At 37.6% G+C, this 20,468-nt stretch overlaps 1 protein-coding gene across 6 annotated transcripts in view; it reads left to right on the top strand.

Moving 5' to 3' along the window:
- The window catches only part of PLD1 (phospholipase D1), a 201,813-nt gene that overhangs the window by 157,623 nt on the left and 23,722 nt on the right, over nucleotides 1-20,468 (top strand). For all 6 annotated transcript variants that reach the window (XM_023623137.2, XM_023623136.2, XM_070242373.1 and 3 more), the window contains 2 exon segments: nucleotides 8,721-8,834; nucleotides 11,300-11,349. In XM_023623137.2, coding sequence (XP_023478905.1) covers nucleotides 8,721-8,834; nucleotides 11,300-11,349 — 164 coding nt within the window.

Raw genomic sequence — 20,468 nt, 5'->3', positions numbered from 1 at the left:
TGTGCCATGCCCAAGCTTACCCCACTCTCCTCCTTCATTGACTTCTCTGCTCTCCACTCTTCTGAGATTCGGAACTTCCCTACCAAAGTCACGTGCCTAGCAACAAGTATAATTCCGGCTGTTGGAAAAAGAATAGAACGTAGCACAAAGCAGATGGAGGGAAAAGACAGCCAGCATTCAGCCAGGCTTGACCAAGGAGCACAGGCTGTCTTCCAGGTCCCTCCCACCCTGCAGAGATGGCAGTCTTTAAATTACCAACTCCCTCCACTGGGCTGAGCCCTTCCTTTTCTGCCATTGCTGGAATTCAGCCCCACACCACTTTGCTGAAGCGAGTTCTCTGCTCCCCTCACTTCCTCCTGGTTCCCTCTCAATAGCCATAATTCTTCCCAGAAACAGGTTTTTGCATCACCTCCTTGCTCTGATCCATGACCTAGAGCCTCAGAATATTGTTCATCTCGTGCTGAACTGGAAATCTCTACACAAACAGAAGGTCTGCTCTAATAAGTACACCTGTCTTAGAGTTGAGACCAGCTCCCAACCCACTTGAAGCCTGTTTTGACAACTCAAATCTGACTATAGATCAGGGAGAAGAAATCATAATCCACAGTTCAAAATCAACTGGTTTATACTATGTTTGAATAAGCCAAAAGACAGAATAGAAACAAGTGACCCAGGTAGAAAACATTTAAAAACACTGTGTTTTTAATGAATGAATGTTTTCTGAGGATGAAACCATTTTTGTTTATGGAAACTTGACGTGCGTAATTTTTCTGCCTTGGTAAAAAGTCAAGAAGTGAGAGAGTGCATTTTGCACTGTTAATCACCACAAAGTTGACACATACAATAAAAATAGGCAGTTAATTTAATGCCTCTGTATTTTAATATTAAACTGTATTGAAAAACACACTATTAAACTACACTGAAAAATACACAATTTTGAAAATTTCTCAAACTCTTCGTTCTCCCTGTAACCGTAGAGCGGTTCCAGATGGTGCGTGCGGTTCGCCCGTAAGTGGGTGCTATGGGGAACACTCCTCTGGGGAATCTAAAATTAGCTGGGGACCAGGTGTCTGGCAACCTGGATTCTTTCCAACTCTGTTATCTAGAGGTCCGTGGCCTTTTGACTATGGTTGGCTCTCTGAATCCATGGGTTCCGTATCTGTGGATTCAGCCAACTGTGGGTTGCACAACACGGAACACGGGGTTACGGAGGGCCAGCTAAGGGATTTGAGTATCCACGGATTTTGGTCCTCACGGGGTATCAGTAAGCAATCCCCCACGGATACCAAGGGACAACTGTATATCAGTTTGCCTTTCTGACACTCTGTTTTTTCACCAACAAAATAATATCTGCCCTACCTAGCTCATATGAATGGATGTGAAAGCAATTTAAAAAAAAAATAAAGTACCAGTTTATGTAAGAAATTATTATGTTATTCCCAGGAAATCCATCATCTGGAAATATGCTAGCTCATTGTAAACTGAGGGAGGATAAAGAAGCACTGTTTCAGAATTAATTAATATTTATGTTAGAAACAGAAACATTAAATTTTAAACAAAATCCTTTAATTAAAACACTAAATTAGAAAAAACAAAAATGTTTTAATTAAAGAGATATTTAACATGCCTTATTTTAAGTTATTAGATGGCTACTGCTGGATTAAAAAAACTTACTTTGGCTTCCTACCGCTGGCACTTGTTCACCCTGTGACAAGTAGAGGCACACTACTAAAACACCGTCCAGAGGTGTCCTGCCAGAAATTTATAGCTGTCTCCTCCTGGGAAGCAATTTTTGGATTTCCCGTTATTGATGGGATAACACCCTTCCCCAAAATATCAAATAAAAGGTATTCTGAAGCATAACATGAGTTCAGTTACGCTTCGTTTTATTTTAATTTCAGGCATTATTTACTTCATTATGCTTTGAAGGTGCGCACACTTTCTCATTTAAATCACTGGTTGTTAATTGAATAATAATGTTACCGAATAGTTTTTGAGTTTTTCCACATCCAAGGCGCTTTGTCTGCATTACTTCGCTCAATTCTCGTGTCAACCTTAGGAAGCAGAGGCGTAATTATTCCTATTCTTCAGATGAGGCAGCTGAAGCCACATGAGCTTAGGTAACTTGCCTGAGTCACAGACTGTGGACGAGTGGAGCTGAGACTCAGACCGTGTCTTTAGGCCCTCAGCCTGGGTTCACCACTCAGCTACAAAGCTTCCCTCATTTCAGGGGAAGTAGAAATGTTCTAGTTAAGCCTCCCAGAAATCTACAAGGGATACTTTATTTTAAAATAAAAAAAGCCACATGAACATTTTATTTCTTAAAGTAATTGCTTGAAAGATGGAAATTTCTTAGGCTTAAAGAAAAATCCACATCCTATAATTACCATATCCTATAATTTGTATCCCAAGCTGAGAGGACATGTTGAGTATGTTTCAGAAGCACCATCTTAAAGAAATTTAAACTGCAGTTGAATAAAAACCATTTAAATTAAGTATGCCAGTTGTGGGTTTCACATTTTTCTCGCGTGAGATAACCTCCAAGCTCTATGAGTTTCCTGGAGAAGAGGTTACACTGGGGCAGCAAATGACAGCACATCATGGCAGGAGAACTTCTGATTTAGATCATTTAATTGCTTTCATTTGATGCCCAGAATGATATAAACGGTCATCTCAGCAGATAGATGTAAAGGTTAGCACAGGGCAGAGGCCAGCAATCAAATCACGTTGAGCCTGAGCACGTGCCCTGGCAGAAAGAGGAAGGAAGGGAGACGGCTCTAAAAAAAAATGAGAATGAAAACAGCTGGGTTGTAGTGGGACCAGTTTAATAAAAGGTTTTGTAGAATCTTATTTGGGGGCTACTGAGGGACATGCCTCCCAAAGGTTATCAAGTCTGGAGTGAAGTCTAAGTCAAACATGCTCGGCTAACCCTGAACAGTCTTACATTTAAAAGCTTGCCATTTTCAAAAGATCAGCGACAAGAGAAATTACGTGTGTGTGCACAATGTATAATACGTCATAATCTATAAAGTCACACACATAATATGCAAAGTCATTGCTAGTGGGGCCAGCATTTCTAGTGGACTAGTAATGATTTTAGCCGACTGCCCCATTTACAGGTGAGACCACAGAAGACCAGAAAGGTCTATGGCATTTTAAGATTTGCCAAACCCAGAATGAAATGGGTTATGTGCCAAACCGCTGAGAAGCTGCAGATCCAGCTCTCACATAACTGATACCACTATCGTATAAAGTTCTCTCCACAAAAACACCACGCCCCAACCACAATTCTTCTTACTTCTGGCAGCATTTGCTGCTGCAATGAAACGATTTATACCAGCTCTTGAAGTTTACGACAATGAAATATATCTACAAATCTCAAATTCTCAAAAAATAAAATGTCTCGTCTGAAGAACTGAAGAAGCACGATGAGCTCCTTTGGGGCCTTCTTACAGATCCTGAGACCCCACTCTGAGCTCTCTGACTGCTCTCCGTGCTGAGGAGGGACCAAGGGGGTGGGGGTGGGGGAGCACAGATTTGGGGGGAGAGAAGAACGAAGAGGGAAAAGTAGCAGGAAGCCACTGCTACGACCCATTTACAGGGTGCATTAGTCCTCTGATTTAAAGGTACAGGCAGCATTACAGCAATTACAGAAATGAAAAATACTAATTTTAAAGATCCTACGTTCTCACCACCCTAAATAACTCACTTTTTATTTTCCTATTTCCTTTTTGTCCATATTAAGATGCATACTTACTTTTCTATTGAATTGTAGCTTATTTCCTTTTTGTATAACTCACCTGATTTATCTCAAGTCCCATTTCCACACAATAGAAGGAAATTTAATTTAGTCACTTCCTGATATATGTGGCCAAATCCAGTGATCTCTCTTTATTTCTGCTCTGGACTCAGTCAGGGTGCTACCTGGCTTCACCTCTCCCTGACACAACGCCGTCCTTGGTATAGATGCTAAGGGGTCCTGGACCTACAGGAAGAGGCCACCAGCTCTCAGTATTGACCTATCTCGGGTCTGTTCTGGCATCTGCTTACTGCAACTTGGGGGCCTCAGCCTTCTCCTTTCAGCCCTGCCCTTCTGCCACTTCTCTATCACTGCCATATCACGTGGGCTGGTAGACTACACTTAGCACTTCTCTGGGGTTCCCCTGGAAGCAAGGCTCAGATCCTCATAGCTCCATATCCTCATGTTTAAAAGGGGACAGGGTCTGCCATGTTCTCCCTGGAATTCAGCTTCAGGGTAAAGGACAGGGTCCCTGTACTGAGTCTCACTCTTATTTCTTTATACTCCTGCCTCAGCTCAAAGGATCTCTATCTGGTTCCCCTAAATCTAAAAAGTTGACATCTTTGTCTCCTAGTTCCTTGGTGAGAGTGCCCCGCGGAGAGCAATGCCTGCTTCATATCTCCAGTTACAGAGTGGGGAGAGTTAACACATTTAAGGGGAAAAATTATTTAATATTTCACAGTATCAGCCTGCCACATTTGTAATTGTCTTGTGATTGTAACTTTGCATCAGGGCCATTTTAACACGGAAGTATTTTGCCTGTAAGTCATCATGGTGGGCATTTTTCATGGCTGCAAAAAAAGTTATATCCATTGAGTGGCTATCGCATAATTTAGTTAACCATCCCCCTATTATGGGACATTTATGTCCCATTTTTAGCTATCACACATAGCACTGCTATAAGAGTTAGTGAGTTTTGAAAGAAAAACTTATTTTAACAAAAAGTCTGAGAATGCAATTTTATAAAATTGTTCTGAACTAAAGTGGATGAAGCGATTGCCTGCATGATGGCTTGGTGCCCACTAGCTCATATCTTGCTTTTAAGATCATAAATAATTTTGCACATTAGGGGGTCGGGTTCCTGCCCTAAGCTGATTGCTATAATTGCCCCACCCCCACGTTAGGAGGATGCAGTGTTTCAGAAAAGACGAGGATCCTCAGCCGCTGAGAACTGTTGTCTTCTGGGGATGAGATCAAGGAAGGAGATCAGACATACTATCACAAAGAATTTTCTCTTCATTGGCTTCAACTTAATGACAATTTTGTGGCTCGAAATTCTAGAGCCCTTTTTTCTACAGCAGTGGAAATCTAAGTGGTACCTGCTAATTTGCGGAACACCCTTTAAAAATTTCATCATTCAGGACATTCAGGAACTGCAGCCTTATACGAAAGCTAAGGCCTTGATATGGAGCTAAGAGAGTCCCAAGGACAAGAAAATGTGGACATTCTGATTCCTACAAACTAGATTTGCAAGAACGTTTTATCTAAAGATGTAAGATTTTTATAGGACATTTCTTAACATCCTACACATGAGGTCTCTATTTCGAAGTCATTTTTGCTGTTATAAAATACAAGGATAAAAGAGAACCATCTTTTACAAACAGAACCACAAACAATACCAGCAATACCACCTCTATGATTTTTCCAAAAATCTGAAAAATGACTTATGTGGGTCAGCATGCATAGGAAATAGTTGTTTTGAAATAGCTAAAAACTAGAAACAATTTAAATGCCCACAAAAATGGAGAACTGGTTTAATTATTATAGTGCGGATGTAGGATGGAGTACTATATTGCTGTTGTTGAAAAATGGGCAACTCTCTATGTGCAGATATCAAAAGATTTCCGGGATACACTGGTAAATGATAAAAATAATGTTCAGAAAAGTGTCTATAGTATTCTAACATTTGTTAGAAGGGGAGAGTATGTATATATGCTTATAAATTCATAGATTAATTCATTTCTAAAAGAACATGGAAGATAACAGGAATTGCCATCAGGGAGGGGAAACAAGGTCTGAAGACAAAGGAGAGAAAGAGAATTTTTTTGTATCATGAGTATATATAACCCACTAGACTATGTGATTTATTTCGTGGTTGCTCAAAAAAACTAAACATAGAATAACTATATGCCAGCAATGCCACTCCTGGGTGTACACCCAAAAGAACTGAAAACAGGGACTCAGACAGATACTATATGCTGATGTTTACAGCAGCGTTATTTACAATAGCCAAAAGGTGGAAACAACCCAAGTCCCTATTGACAGATGACTCGATAAGCAAAATGTGGTCTGTACATACAATGGAATGTTATTCAGCCATTAGCGTGAAGGAAATTCTGACACATGCTACAACATGGAAGAAAGTTGAAGACATTATGCTAAGTGAAATAAGTCTGACACATAAGGACAAATATTGTATGATCCCATGTAGATGAGCTATCTAGAAGAGGCAAATTCATAGAGACAGAAAGTAGATTAGAGGTTATCAGGAGTTATAGGGAGGGGAAATGGGGGAGCTATTGCTTAATTATCACAGTTTCTGTTTGGAGTGATGAAGAAGTTTGGGAAATAGATATCATGATGGTTGCACAACATGTGAATGTAATTAATACCACTGAATGGTACACCTAAAAGTGGCTAAAATGGCAAATTTTATGTTATATAGGTATATTTTACCACAATAAAAACAATTCGGATAAAGCGTATTTTAATTTGAAGAAAAAAGTCCTGTGCAGCTTAACCTTATGTCTACCAGAGGCTTCCCAGAAACATTCTTCCAACCCGACCCCATCCTCTCAAAGCAAATAGTATCAGCGTGTACTGTGTGCCAGGGTCCTCTGTTGGGCACCGGCAAAAATAGAAAGATATGTGGACATACATCCTGTGTTTCAAAAGAGCTTATCACGTAGCCCAGGCAGCAGACGAGTATATAACTATTGTGTAAAGCAAAAACAGTGCTGAATAGACATACCTGCCATGTGCCGTGGGAGTGAGAGGGAGGAGTACACCAATTTTGACTGGAAAATCCAGGATGGCTTGACCAGGGAAGGAGCCATTTACTGCCCTGGAAGAAGTGGGATTCCGCAAGGTGGAGATGAGCATTCTAGGCACAGAGGGCTGATGAGCCAACCTGCCACAGGAGGCGGGGCGCACATCTGAGCAAAGGGCAGTGGTCGCCTGTCACTGGAGTAGGGGTCTGGGAGGATCATACTGAAGGTGATTCTGGAAAGGCAGTTGAGGCCAGATGGTATCAATTTTTTTTTCCTCCCCAAAGCCCCAGTACATAGTATATCCTAGTTGTAAGTCATTCTAGTTCTATGTGGGGTGCTGCCACATAGTATGGCTTGACAAGCCGTGTGTAGGTCTGCACCCAGGATCCAAACCAATGAACCTCAGGCTGCCAAAGCAGAGTGCATGAACTTAATTAACCACCCGGCCACGGGGCCAGCCCCCAGTGATGTCAATTTTTAAGTGTCTGGTTTAATTCGTTTGGACTTTTAAATCCTGGCTGTGGGGAAATAGCTTAGATGTTCTTTCTGTTCTGCTTTTCCACTATCTGGTTTGCCATTTAGTGATGTGAGCCACTTACCCTTATCAAACAGAGATCTTCAACAGTTTACATGTAAAAAAAAAATTTTTTCCCAACTCAAACTGCGTTTGCCATCTAGTGATGACTGCATGCCATTACAACCACCGCTGCAGATTCCTTGTCCTCAGCACGGCGGTTAAGCGCACAGGCCTCCAGACTCCACTCTGTGGGCCGTCCCTCTGCCCTGAACCTTACTTTCCACGTGCACTGAGACGTACATTGGCATTCAGAGACATCAGTAATGAAATCTGACCCCTCAGAGAGTAGTAATAATATTCACCAGAAAGAAAAATGTAGTTGTTTAGAGGAAAATGAGCTTTAGAAAATAAATGTTATGAAAAGTTGAAGTAGGATCAGATTTGAAAATTAACCAGTAGCAGCACCTTTGCATGAATATAGACTCTCAGATATGCGAGTGCGATTCCCTGACCACAGTGGAGCCAGTCGTTTCCAGGCTCTCTCTTCTTCCTGCGTATCTTGTAAACAGAGACAAGGACTTTAACAGCTTTGCCTCCAAATAGGCGATCACTGTTTGAACATAGTTTTCCACATTCTCACTTTCTGAATGCAGATCAAAGTAAGGAGCAGCACTTTCTTCTTCTATTTGTTACATCATTGAGTAGTAAAGGCAACTCAAAGGCTTTTCTTCCAAAGGCTGTTGTTATTAAGTTGGGAGAGTGAGCCAAGAAATACTATATTATATATGCAGAGGACTTGAAAATCAACGTCAGCTGCTCCGAATTCTTGAGAGTCCAGGGGAACATTTTGCAGCTGAACCAGACTTTCCAGAGCAGAATCGGAGTTTCTAAATAATGATGATCTTTGCATTGCAACATATACTGGGTCCAGTATGTCTTTTTGCCCCTTAGATCTAGGCTATGGAAACTCATTTACTCAACAATTATTAACTGAATGCCTGCTCTTCTCCAGGCTCTGAGCCGAGTACTGTGGATACAGCTTGTTATACCTAAAACTATTATGATAACATCTTTTTTAAAACTGTGTTACAATCCCCCTCCCCCCACCTCCAGAGGATTCAAGCAAAGCTTTCTTACAGTGAGTTTTGTCCTAGGAAGGATTATGCTGTAGAGAGACAGTGGGTACAACACCCACTATACTGCCAAGTTCGGCTTACTTTTCGGGTTGTTATGAACTATTTGGATAACAGCTTCTGGCCTCAAATCCAGCAGCGCCCCCCAAGCCCTGAAATGCGATAGAAGGTATTATAGGAACCCGTTCACTCAATCTCTAAAACCATGTGAACTGCTTGGCTGTCACGTTAAGCTGATCTCTATCTTTTTTGGTGAATCTCTCTGCATCTGACTTTTGCAGGGAAGGCCAGAGGTACCGGGTGTATGTTGTGATACCCCTTCTGCCAGGGTTTGAAGGAGACATTTCAACGGGTGGAGGAAACGCTCTACAGGCAATCATGCACTTCAACTACAGGTGCCAAAGTTCTCAAATCGTCTGTTTTCAGCTTTCAGTCGGTCGTGCATGTAAGCTGGTGAAAGGAATGGAAATGTGTCTCCTCATCTATTCAGTGGAGCATTAAACAGATGAACACTTTTCTTTGTTTTACTTTTTAATCTTAGCCTATTTAGTAGTTGATAAAATTCAAATAGAGACTAAAATCATAAATGGTGGGCCTAGGACACATGGCAACTATAAAAGAACTAAAATATTATTCTCTCTTATATAATCATTGCCTATTGTATATATATCTAAAGTCATTATCTCCATTTATTAGATATATATGTGTATATATTGACATGTATACAATATGTATGAGTAAAAAAGAGACTAATCTTTTAGTTCTTTAGTATATATACTTATATATACATATGTTCTAAAAAATATATACATATATATCTTATATATATACATTTATCTTATGTATATATACATATATAGTATTTTTAATATATATGCATGCATATCTTTTAAACAAATACATATATATATCTTTTAAACTAATATATATGTACGTATATATCTTAAATATATATATAATCAGGACTATACATATAATATTGACTTAAAAATTATCTTTACACTGCCAAAGAGTTATTGAGCTTTCCATATTCTTTGCAGTAAGTAGAGAAAAAAAAATTAAACGCTTAAAATGCACGTTTGTTTATGATTCTTTGGGTAGCCAGTCCTTCAACAAGGTTGGTAAAATGGCCTCTGCTAGCATATGAAGCATGAAGGTTCTCTCCTACCTTCTGGAATTTTAGTTCTGTTTTCTCGGTTAAAATTTTAGGGAAAATGGTAAGTCCCAGTCTTGATATTCTAAAAAGCAGAGTTCCCATATTCACTCAAAAAGGTGCATGAAGCTCAGACTTGGCCAGTAGAGCATTAGGAGGAGGGTTGAGAGGTACTAGCTAGTGGGAGGGTAGAGAGGTGGGGTGGGAAGCGATGGAAGGGCCTCCCTGACGTTGGCTCTGGGTCACTCAGTGGAAAAGAGAGTGGGAGTGAAGAGGTACGTGGACAGGCCTGGGCATGAATCCAGCTCCCAGTTAGAGGCTCTGTGACCTGAGATACAAAAGATCCCTACTCAGGAGACACTCTTACTAAGTCAAGGCAAGGACTAGACCCTGGATAGCCTCTTTTAATAGCCCTTGTTTTTCTGAACCACCTGTAGTTTCCCACCTTTCTGATGAAACCCTTTAGTGGGGGAGGAATAAATGAGAACTTACCCAGAACCCCCGGTGTGTAAAGCAGAGCCTTGGTCAAATTGGGGGTGGGGGCTTAGATGGCCTCCTGCTTTAGTCCCCTCCTAGAGACACCCCCTGCAGGATCTGAGGGTCTGCCAGGCACAGTTTGAGTGCACCATTTGTAGAAATCTTTTTTTTTTTTCAATCCTCTTGTTCCTTACTGACTTTTGAAGCTTGTGTCTGTCTATCTGCCACGGTTTCAAGTAAAGATGTTTTGCTTCCTCTGGGGTAATTTTGCCTGATTACAGTATGAGAGAACTTCAGCTGTGCTCTGGTCCATACATTGGATTGAAGACTTGCCCATTTCTAATATTATCTGATTTATAATATGAAAAACAAAACTTTTCAAGTATTTAAGGCACTGACATATGTTTAATTGGATTTTATGCACTTCATTTGCCATTCTAATATTATTTTTGGAATATTGTCAATTGTAATTATTTTCTATGACTGTTTTCTTGGGTTTGAACCAGCTGAATGAAATAACATGCTTGGCTTTTGTTCAGCAACCAAAACTGTAACTTTTTATTATGCAAAAACATCTCTATTTGCTGGCATCGTCTTTAATAACATCAGCATTTCCTGGCATAACTGTATTTTTAATTACTTTCATAAAGCAAGCAGATGGAGCATAAAATTTTTTGTCGGTCTTTATAATTCATTGACTATTATCAGTCTTGAGAAACAAAATCATTAGCAGAATCAGTTATTTGAGACTGTATTTTTCATGTCTAAGGGGTTTGCCGACTTTATAGAGATAGCCCAGGTATAATAGTTTCTTTAATTTCAAAATTACCCTGCTGAGTATTTGCCCTTTTCACCTCTGGAAGTAATGTGATTCTGTCAGTGTTCTTACCTATCGAGGCATTCCACATTTATCTTTACTGTCACCAAATTTTCTAAGAGGGAAAGTTAATTTATAACCCATCTTTTAAAAATAGCATCTCTTTCTGAAATCCAACATCAATTTTATAACTTTCCCATTTACCCAACTCAAAACAACTACCTTCTCCCATCAGTAACATTACAAGTGATATTCGTGTGGTTTTTTAGCTTTTAAAAAATCTATGTAGCATCTTCTCATAAAAACACTTGTTCTGTTTTCACTTGGATTAAGACTGTACCCCACAAATATTGCAATTGGAATTGGTTCCTTTGAAACCTCCATAATTGTTTCTTTCCCTTATGTGTGTCCAGAACGATGTGCAGAGGAGAAAATTCCATCCTTGGACAGTTAAAAGCAGAACGTAAGTAACTACTTTTTTTTTCCTCCATGGTTGTTTTTGATGACATATCAGTAATCATTAATGTTTTCACAGTGTGATTATAGAACACTAGACTCAAAAGGTAGTGCAAAAACTTCTTAATAGAGACAAGTTACTTATTCTCATTAAATTGCCCAAACCAATGTTCAAATGAAGACGCCACGACTTGAGGTGCATGGGTGATTAAAAAATGAGAGTGCTTTTATAATATATTTTTATTTATAATAATTGTTTTGATAGTAAGTAGGATTTGTAAGGCACTTTGCAAGGACCCTACATGTGTCTTCTCATGTGATCCTTCACCGCAGTCCTGGGAAGGGAGCAGCACAGGTATTGTCCCTGCTTTAAAGATGAGGACATAAATACTACAAGGTCAAGAGGTATTTATGTGGCTTCTATGTGTGCAGAAGTCCCAGGGTTCTCACAACAATGTCTTATTTTTAGGGAAGAAAACAGATTATCTAATCGTTTTGCCACTGTAGCACTTGACTAAATCTTTGAGGGTATTATACTGGAGGTAAATAAATAAGAAAAAACCACAGTAACACCTTTCACTTCTGCCATTCTTCAAAGGTACTTTCTCAAATATCTTCTTAATTGATCCTTCTATATAGTTCTTAGCTACAATATATTATAACTGTGGGTTTACTTACCTATAACTCCATGAACTGACTCTAAGTTCAGCACGTAGTAGGTGCTCAATAATGTTCTATACTCCATAAAATAGGTGTGGAAGGTTTCACAGGACAGCTGGATTCAGAATCCAAGTTGTCTGACCAGTTCAGACAGTTCAGATTGGGTCCAGATTTCGGAAACTTGGAGGGCCACATTAAAAAGACTAGATCTTATCCAGAAGAAGACAAGGTAAGGTTGATGGAATCCTCTGATTCCTGGAGTGAACTCATCAAAGTGGTGTTTATATGAAGATTCACTTATTGTTGGTAAGCAAAGTAGAGAGGGACTGGTGGCAGGTGAGAGAAAATGGTGCATTGGTAATGGAAAGAAAGGTTATATATGAATAAGACTGTGAAGGAAGACTTGAGAGCATGTGGGAGCAGAAGAGTAAGGGAAGTATCAGATAATCCTGAGTGTCAATCCAACTGACCAGGAGAATGGAGCTGCCACAGGGAGGTCTGGAAAAGTCAGGAGGAGCCATCACAGTCATATGATGCCATGTGGTATGGCCTTCAGAAATACTGTAAACCTCAGTTGAGTTTTTTGAAGATTCTTTTTTACACTGCTAATCTTCTAAATGGAGTGTCCTGGATGATGTAATAGAAAGTGGGGAGAAAATATTAATCATTCCATGTATGTATATTTTTCACTTAACATGAAGAATTAGGACATCAACAGGTATGGCAATAGTATGGATCTCCAAAAATCCACTTCCACGTAAAAGCAACAAAAACACTGACAAAAATTGTCAAAATCAACTTTTTAAGAAGTCTGGAAGTTATACAAAGGCTTGTAACAATCTGAAGAGTGTTTATTCAAAAAGACAGCAAAATCTTGGTAAAAGCAACAAGCCTTATGGCATTTTAATTCGCCATATACCCATCCCCCTCTCCTCAGTTGCACAGTAGTCTTCAAAGCCAGCTCCTCAGCACTGTGAAAACCAGCAGCCTAGCAGTCACTAGAGGGAGCTAGATGGACTTCAAGCTTCTGTGCTCTGACAATTCTTAGTGAATTGTCATAATTTGACTTGTATGATGGTTTAAAAGACTTTAAAACAGCTGGTTTAACTATGTTCAAAGAGCTAATATCTAAACAATATCTAAATAACTGAAGTATAAAAACAATGTCTCCTCAAATAAAGAATATAAAAAATAGAATTCTTTAAAAAGTTTCTATAAATTTTTTTTTAAAAAAGGAATCAAATATAAATTCTGGAGTTGACAAGTATAATAAATGAAATATACATTAGAGGGGCTCAGTAGCATATTGGAGCAGGCAGAAGAATCCAGAAACTTGAAGATACATCAATTGAGATTATCCAGTCTGAGGAACAGAAAGAAAAAAGAATGATGAAAAACGAACAGAGCCTCAGAGACCTGTGAAACACCATCAAGCATACCAACATATGCATAATGGGAGTCCCAGGAGAGGAGAGAGAGAAAAGTGCAGATAGAATATTTAAAGAAATACCAATTGAAAACTTCCAAATTTGATGAAAAGCATGAATCTACACATCCAAGAAGCTCAACAAAATCTAAGTAGGATAAACTTAAAGAGATCCATACCAAAACACATCATAATCAAAATATTGAAAGACAAAGACAAGATAAAGACAAAAGAGAACCTTGAAAGCAGCAGGAGAGAAGCAAATCATCAAGTACAAGGGATCCTAGTTAAGATTAACAGCCAGTTTTTCATCAGAAACCATGAAGTTCAGAATGCAATGTGATGACGTATTTAAAGTGAACAACTTTACTACTAGTGAAAGAAAAGACTGTCAACCAAGAATCCTGTATCAGGCAAAACTATCCTTCAAAAATGAAGGAGAAGTTAAGGCATTCCCAGATAAAGAAAAACTGAGAGAATTTATTGCTAGCAGACCTGCCCTACAAGAAATGCTAAAGGGAGTCCTTCAGACAGAAATTAAAGGTTACAGGATGGTAACTTGAGTCTTCATGAAGAAATAGAGTGCCAATAATGATTACTACACAGGTAAATAAAAAAGACAGCATAGATATATTTTCTGTTTGTAACTTTTTTCTCCAATCTAAATGAAAAGACAGCTGCATAAAGCAATAATTATAAATCTGTGTTAATGAGTATATAATTTTTAAAGATCTATTTTGTATGATGATAATAGCCTAAGAGAGGAAGAAGGGAATGGAGTTATGTAAGGGAAAAGTTTTAGCATACTATTGAAATTAAGTCAGTATTAATCCAAACTAGATTGTTATAAATTAAGATATTAATTATAATCCCCAGGAAAACCACTAAGAAAATAACTTTTAAAATATAGTAAAAGAAACAACAAGGGAATTAAAATGATACATTAAAAATATTTAACACAAAAGATGGCAGATATGGAGAAATTGAAGAACAAAAAAAGGTGTAACACATGGAAAACAAACAGCAAAATGGCAGCAATAAGTGCTTCCTGACCAGTAATTAGAAAAGATATAAGTGGATCAAACTCTCCAATTAAATGCAGAGATTGATAGAATGAATTAAAAAAAATATGACCCAACGATATGCTATCTAGAAGCAACTCTAGATTCAAGACACAAATAGACTGAAAGTAGAAGGATGAAAAAATATATACTATGCAAACAATAAGAAAAAAAATAGCTAGAGTGGCTATACCAATATTAGATAAAATAGACCTTAAGTCAGAAATTTTGGTGAGAAGATATTATGTAATGATAAAAAATTTAACCTATCAAGAAGATATAAAATTAAACATATATATACCTAACAGCAGATCCCAAAGTACGTGAAGCAAAAACTGACAGGACCAAGGAGAGAAATAGACAATTCTAATTCAAAAAGAATAGTTGGGGTCCTTTTTTTTTTCAAGATTGGCACCTGAGCTAACATCTGTTGCCAATCTCTTTTTCTTCTTCTCCTCCCAAAACCCCCCATCCATAATTGTGTATTCTAGTTGTAGGTTCTTCTAGTTGAGCTATGTGGGATGCCACCTCAGCATGGCTTCATGATGCTAGGTCTGTACCCAGGGATCTGAACAGGTGAAACCCTGGCCACCAAAGCAGAGCATGCAAACTTAACCGCTCGGCCATGGGGCCGGCCCCTGGTTACAGTCTTTAATACCCCGTGTTCAATAATGTATAGTACAGCTAGACAAAAGACCAGCACTGAAACTGAAGACTTCAGACTATAAACCAACCTGACTGACAGGACAACTATGAAAGACTCCACCTAATAACAGCAGAATAGACATTCTCAAGTACATATGGAACATTCTCCAGGACAGACCATATGGTAGGCCATAAAATAAGTCTCAATAAATTTAAAGAGATTAAAATCATATAAAGATGGCCACCATGGAATGAAGTTATAGATCAATAATAAAAGGAAATTTTAGAAATTCACAAACAGATAGAAATTAAAAAACACATTCCTAAATAACCAAAGAACCAAAGAAGGTACTGCAAGGGATATTAGAAAATATTTGAGATGAATTCAAATGAAAACAACATATCAAAATTTATGAGACATATCTAAAGCAATGCTCAGAGGGAAATTTATAGCTTAAACACCTATATTAAAAAAAAAGGAATCCCACAACTAGAAGGACCTGCAACTAAGATATACAACTGTGTACGGGGGGTTTGGGGAGATAAAGCAGAAAAAAGAAAAAGATTGGCAACAGTTGTTAGCCCAGGTGCCAATCCTTAAAAAAAAAAAAAAAGGAAGATCTCAAATCAATAACCAAATTCTACACCTTAAGAACCTATAAGAGGAAGAGTGAATTAAACTCAAAGAAAGCAGAATGAAGGAAATAATAGAGATTAAAGGGGAAATAAATGAGAGAAGAGAAAAACAATAAAATAATGAAAACAAGTTGATTCTTTGAAAAGATCAACAAAATTGACAAACCTTTAGCTAGACTGACCAAGTAAAAAATAGAGAAAACTCAAATTACCAAAAAAGGAGTATATTAGAATACTATGAACAGTTATATGCCAACAAATTAGTTAACCTAGGCAAGATGGGAAAATTCCTAGAAAGACATAAACTACCAAAACTCACTCAAGAATAAATTGAAACTCCGAATAGATTTATAACTGGTAAAGAAATTGATTTAGTAATTAACAATGTTTCTACAAAGAAAAGCCCAGACTCAGATGGCTTTGTTGGTGAATTCCACCATCCACAGAAGAATGAACCACAATTCTTTACAAATCTTTCCCCAAAAAAATATAGGAGGAGAGAATACTTCCTGACTCATTCTATGAGACCAGTATTACCCTGATACCAAAACCAAAGCCATCATAAGAAAAGAAAGCTACAGACCAATGTTCCTTGTGAATATAGACACAAAATTGCTCAGTGAAATACCAGTAAACTGAATCCAATAATATATAAAGGATTATACACCATGACAAAATGAGATTTATCCCAGGAATGTGTGGTTAGTTTAACATCTGAAAATCAATCAACATAATACACCATGTTAATAGAATACAGGACAAAGGCCACATGGTCATATTATTAGACACAGGAAATGCATTTGACAAAATCCAAAACCCTTTCATGATAAAAATACTCGACAAAGTAGGAATAGAAAGGAATTTCCACAACCTCATAAAGGGCATCTATAATTAACCACAGCTAGCATCATATTTAATAGTGAAAGACTGAAAGCGTTCTCCCTATGATCAGTAACAAAGTGAGGATGTCCACTCTTGTCAGCATTGCACTCGAGGTTTTGGTCAAGACAAGTAGGCAAGAAAAAGAAATAAAAGATAAAAAAGAGAGGAGCAAAACCATCTCTTTTACAGATGTCATGATCTTGTCTATAGAAAATCCTAAGGAATTCACACACATACACACACTAATAGAAAGAATGTATGAGTCCGGCAGTGTTGCAAGATACAAGATCAATATACAAAAATCAATTGTATTTCTATACACTAGCAATAAGTAAGTTGAAATGAAATTAAGGGAACAATTTCATTTACAATAGCATCAAAAGAGTAAAATAGGAATAAACAACAAAAGTAGTGCAAGATTTTTACACTAAAAATTATAAAATATCATTGAAAGAAATTAAAGAGGACCTAAATAAATGGAAAGACATCCCGTTTTCATGGGTTGGAAGACTTAACGTTGTTAAGATGACAGTACCCCCCAAACCGATCACCATATTCAACATAGTTCCTATCAAACTCCCAGCTGCCTTTTAGCAGAAATTGATAAGCCAATCCTAAAATTCATGTGGAATCACAGGCATTTAGAATAGCCAAAGCAATCTTGAAAAAGAAGAACAAATTGGAGGACTCACATTCCCAATTTCAAAACTTACTACAAACTTACAATAATAAAGAGAATGTGGTACTGATATAAGGTTAGACGTACAGATCAAACAAATAGAACTGAGAATCCAGAAATAAACTCTTAAGATTATGGTCAACTGAATTTCAACAAAAGTTCCAAGACAATTCAATGGAGAAAGAATAATCTTTTCAACAAATGGTGATGGAATATCTAGATATCCACATGCAAAAGAATGAAGTTGGACCCCCGCCTCACACCATACAAAAATAAATCAAAATGAATCAAAGACCTAAATGTAAGAGCTGAAACTATAAAACCCTCAGAAAAAAAATAGGCATAAATCATTATGACCTTATATTAAGCAATAGTTTCCTGGATTTTACACCAAAAACAAAAATATAAAACTAGATAAATTGGATTTCACCAAATATGAAAGCTTTTGTGCTCTGATGGACACTATACAGGAAGTAGAAAAAGTGACAGAATGGGAGAAATGTTTGCAAATCATATATCTGTTATGGAATTTGTATCCTGAATATATAAAGAACATTGAAAAATCAACAATAAAAAGAATAATCCAATTTAAGAATGGGCTAAGGATCTAAATAGACATCTCTCCAAAGAAGATATACAATGGCCAATAAGCACAGGAAAAGATGCTCAACATCATTAGTCATTAGGGAAATTCAAATAAAAACCACAAGGTACAACTTCATACCCACTACGATGGCTATAATTTAAAAAATAACATATTGAGGAGTATTTGGAGATATTGGAACCCTCATGCATTGCTGTTGGGAATTCAAAATGGGGCAGGCTCTTCAGAAAGCAGTTTGGTAGTTCCTCAAAAGTTAAACATAGAATTACCATATAACCCAGCAATTCTGCTCCATAGTATATACCCAAGGGAATTGAAAACATATCCACACAAAAACTTGCACATGAATGTTTATAGCAGCCTTATTCATAATAACCAGAAGTTAAACAACACAAATATCCATTAACTGATGAATGTAGTAACAAAATGTGTACATCCATACAATGGGATGTTATTTTGATATAAAAAACAATGTACTGATAGATGCTACACCATGGATGAACCCTGAAAATATGCTAAGTGAAAAGAAGCCAGACACAAAAGGGCACATATTGTATAATTCCATTTTTATGAAATGTTTTTAATAGGTAAATCCGTAAGACAGGAAAATAGATTAGCCATTGCCAGGCTCTGGGGAGAGAGTGGAATGGGGAGTGACTCCTGAGGGGTATAGCGTTTCTTTTGGGGATAATAAAAATATCTGAAAATTAGAGAGTGGTGGTGATTATATAGCTTTGTAAATACACTTTTTAAAAAAAACATTAAATTGTATACTGTAAAGGAGTGAATTTTATGGTATATGGATTTTTAAATGATTTGGAAGCTCTAAAAATAATGAATTAAGGGGACCGGCCTCGTGGCTGAGTGGTTAAAGTTTCATGCACTCCTCTTCAGCGGCCCAGGTTCACACGTTCAGATCCCAGGTGCGGACCTACTCCACTCATCAGCCATGCTGTGGAGGCATCCCGCATATAAAGTAGAGGAAGACAGGCACAGATGTTAGCTCAGGGCTAATCTTCCTCACACACACACACAATGAATTAAGGTTTTAGTACATTTGTATAATTTTAAATTAATAATTAAATTAAATTAAATTAAATATATATATATAGGTGTTGGGTGTTCAGTCATTTTGCACAATGATCTGCTCAGTCTAAAACACTTTAGACAGGAGACAAGTACATCAGCAATAATAAGTGCTTTCAATAGTTGGCTAATTGCATCCAGGACAAGTAAGATTTTCTAGAGCATTATCCCTATCTCTACTTTCTAAAATGAAGATGATAGTGAATGAGTAAGTCTCTAAAAGATATGTTGATAAAACAAAATCAGAAAAGCCATTCAGTGCTGTTAGTGGCTAGAAAAAATGCAAAGGCGAGGGCATAGGGGAATAAAAAGTCAGAACAAGCCTATTATTTCGTTCTCAACCATAGAAATGCCCTGAGCTTATAATGAAGCATATCCTTTGGCTCTGGATCCTTTTCCTGTCTTTGCCTATTCAGGGGAAAAATTGGATTTTAACACAAGAAGTAATTTCTATGTTAAGCCCTCTTATGAAAAGATTTCCACGTACCCTGGGAACAAGTCAAAATCAGACATCTCGGGGGGAAATGTTCATATTCTAAACAAGGAAGAGCAGATTAATTACGTGATGCCCGCTTTTGAGGTATGATGTTGTATTGTTGGTTTTGTTTTTGTAACTGTGTGCTGGGTTTTAAATACATGAGCTAGCTAATCTCTAATTGGATAGAGAACTGTAGTATTCTCCTGTTTCCATTCTTTAGAAATAGCCGAACTGCTGCTATGAATATGTTAAAATTCCCAAAAAGAAAACCAGCAGCTATTAGTGTATAATTATCTTGATACTCCAATCTTCAGGGGTTTAGTGTTTAATTTAAAGCATTTCTTTATCATTTTTATAACTTTTGTGAATTGTGGCATTTTAGCAGCCAATTTAGTATAATATACCACAAGGTCTAGAGGTATTCAATCAGGATTAGAAATGTACATGTACAAAGCGCTACCAGTTTTTAAGTAACAAAAGCCTGTAACAAGTGCTTTCACATAATTTCCTTATGAACATCAAGAGTCTATGGTATTGAATTTCTCATCTTTTGGGGTATAATATGCACTAATGTTCACAAGAGATTTATCCTTAGGGGCCTATATAAACCTCAAGATTCTCAAGGCATATAATTTGGAAACCTCCATTCATTCATCCACTCATTTGTTAACTTCTTTTAGCACTATGCAAGGACTGAGGATACAAAGATGGATAAGACGTCCACCAAAGTAGGAGAAATGGAGGATTAAAGAAGTGTTTGTAAAATAATATATTAGGCATCATATTGGAAATATTTTCCAGGAATTTTATGGGCATGAAGGGCTTAGAAGAGGAAATGCTCCTCTCTCCTGGATCAGAGAAGACTTTAAAGAGGAAACAGTGCTTTCGATGAGCCTCGTTCCAGTATAACATTAACAAATGGGGAAGAAATTGATTTGAAAAAAATCTCATTTAGGTGAAACTTTTTAG

The sequence above is a fragment of the Equus caballus genome, chromosome 19 (assembly GCF_041296265.1).
Source record: "Equus caballus isolate H_3958 breed thoroughbred chromosome 19, TB-T2T, whole genome shotgun sequence".
NCBI classification, from domain to species: Eukaryota; Metazoa; Chordata; class Mammalia; order Perissodactyla; family Equidae; genus Equus; species Equus caballus.
The sequence above is the reverse complement of the archived record's forward strand: the minus strand, read 5'-3'. Positions and strand labels throughout refer to the sequence as shown.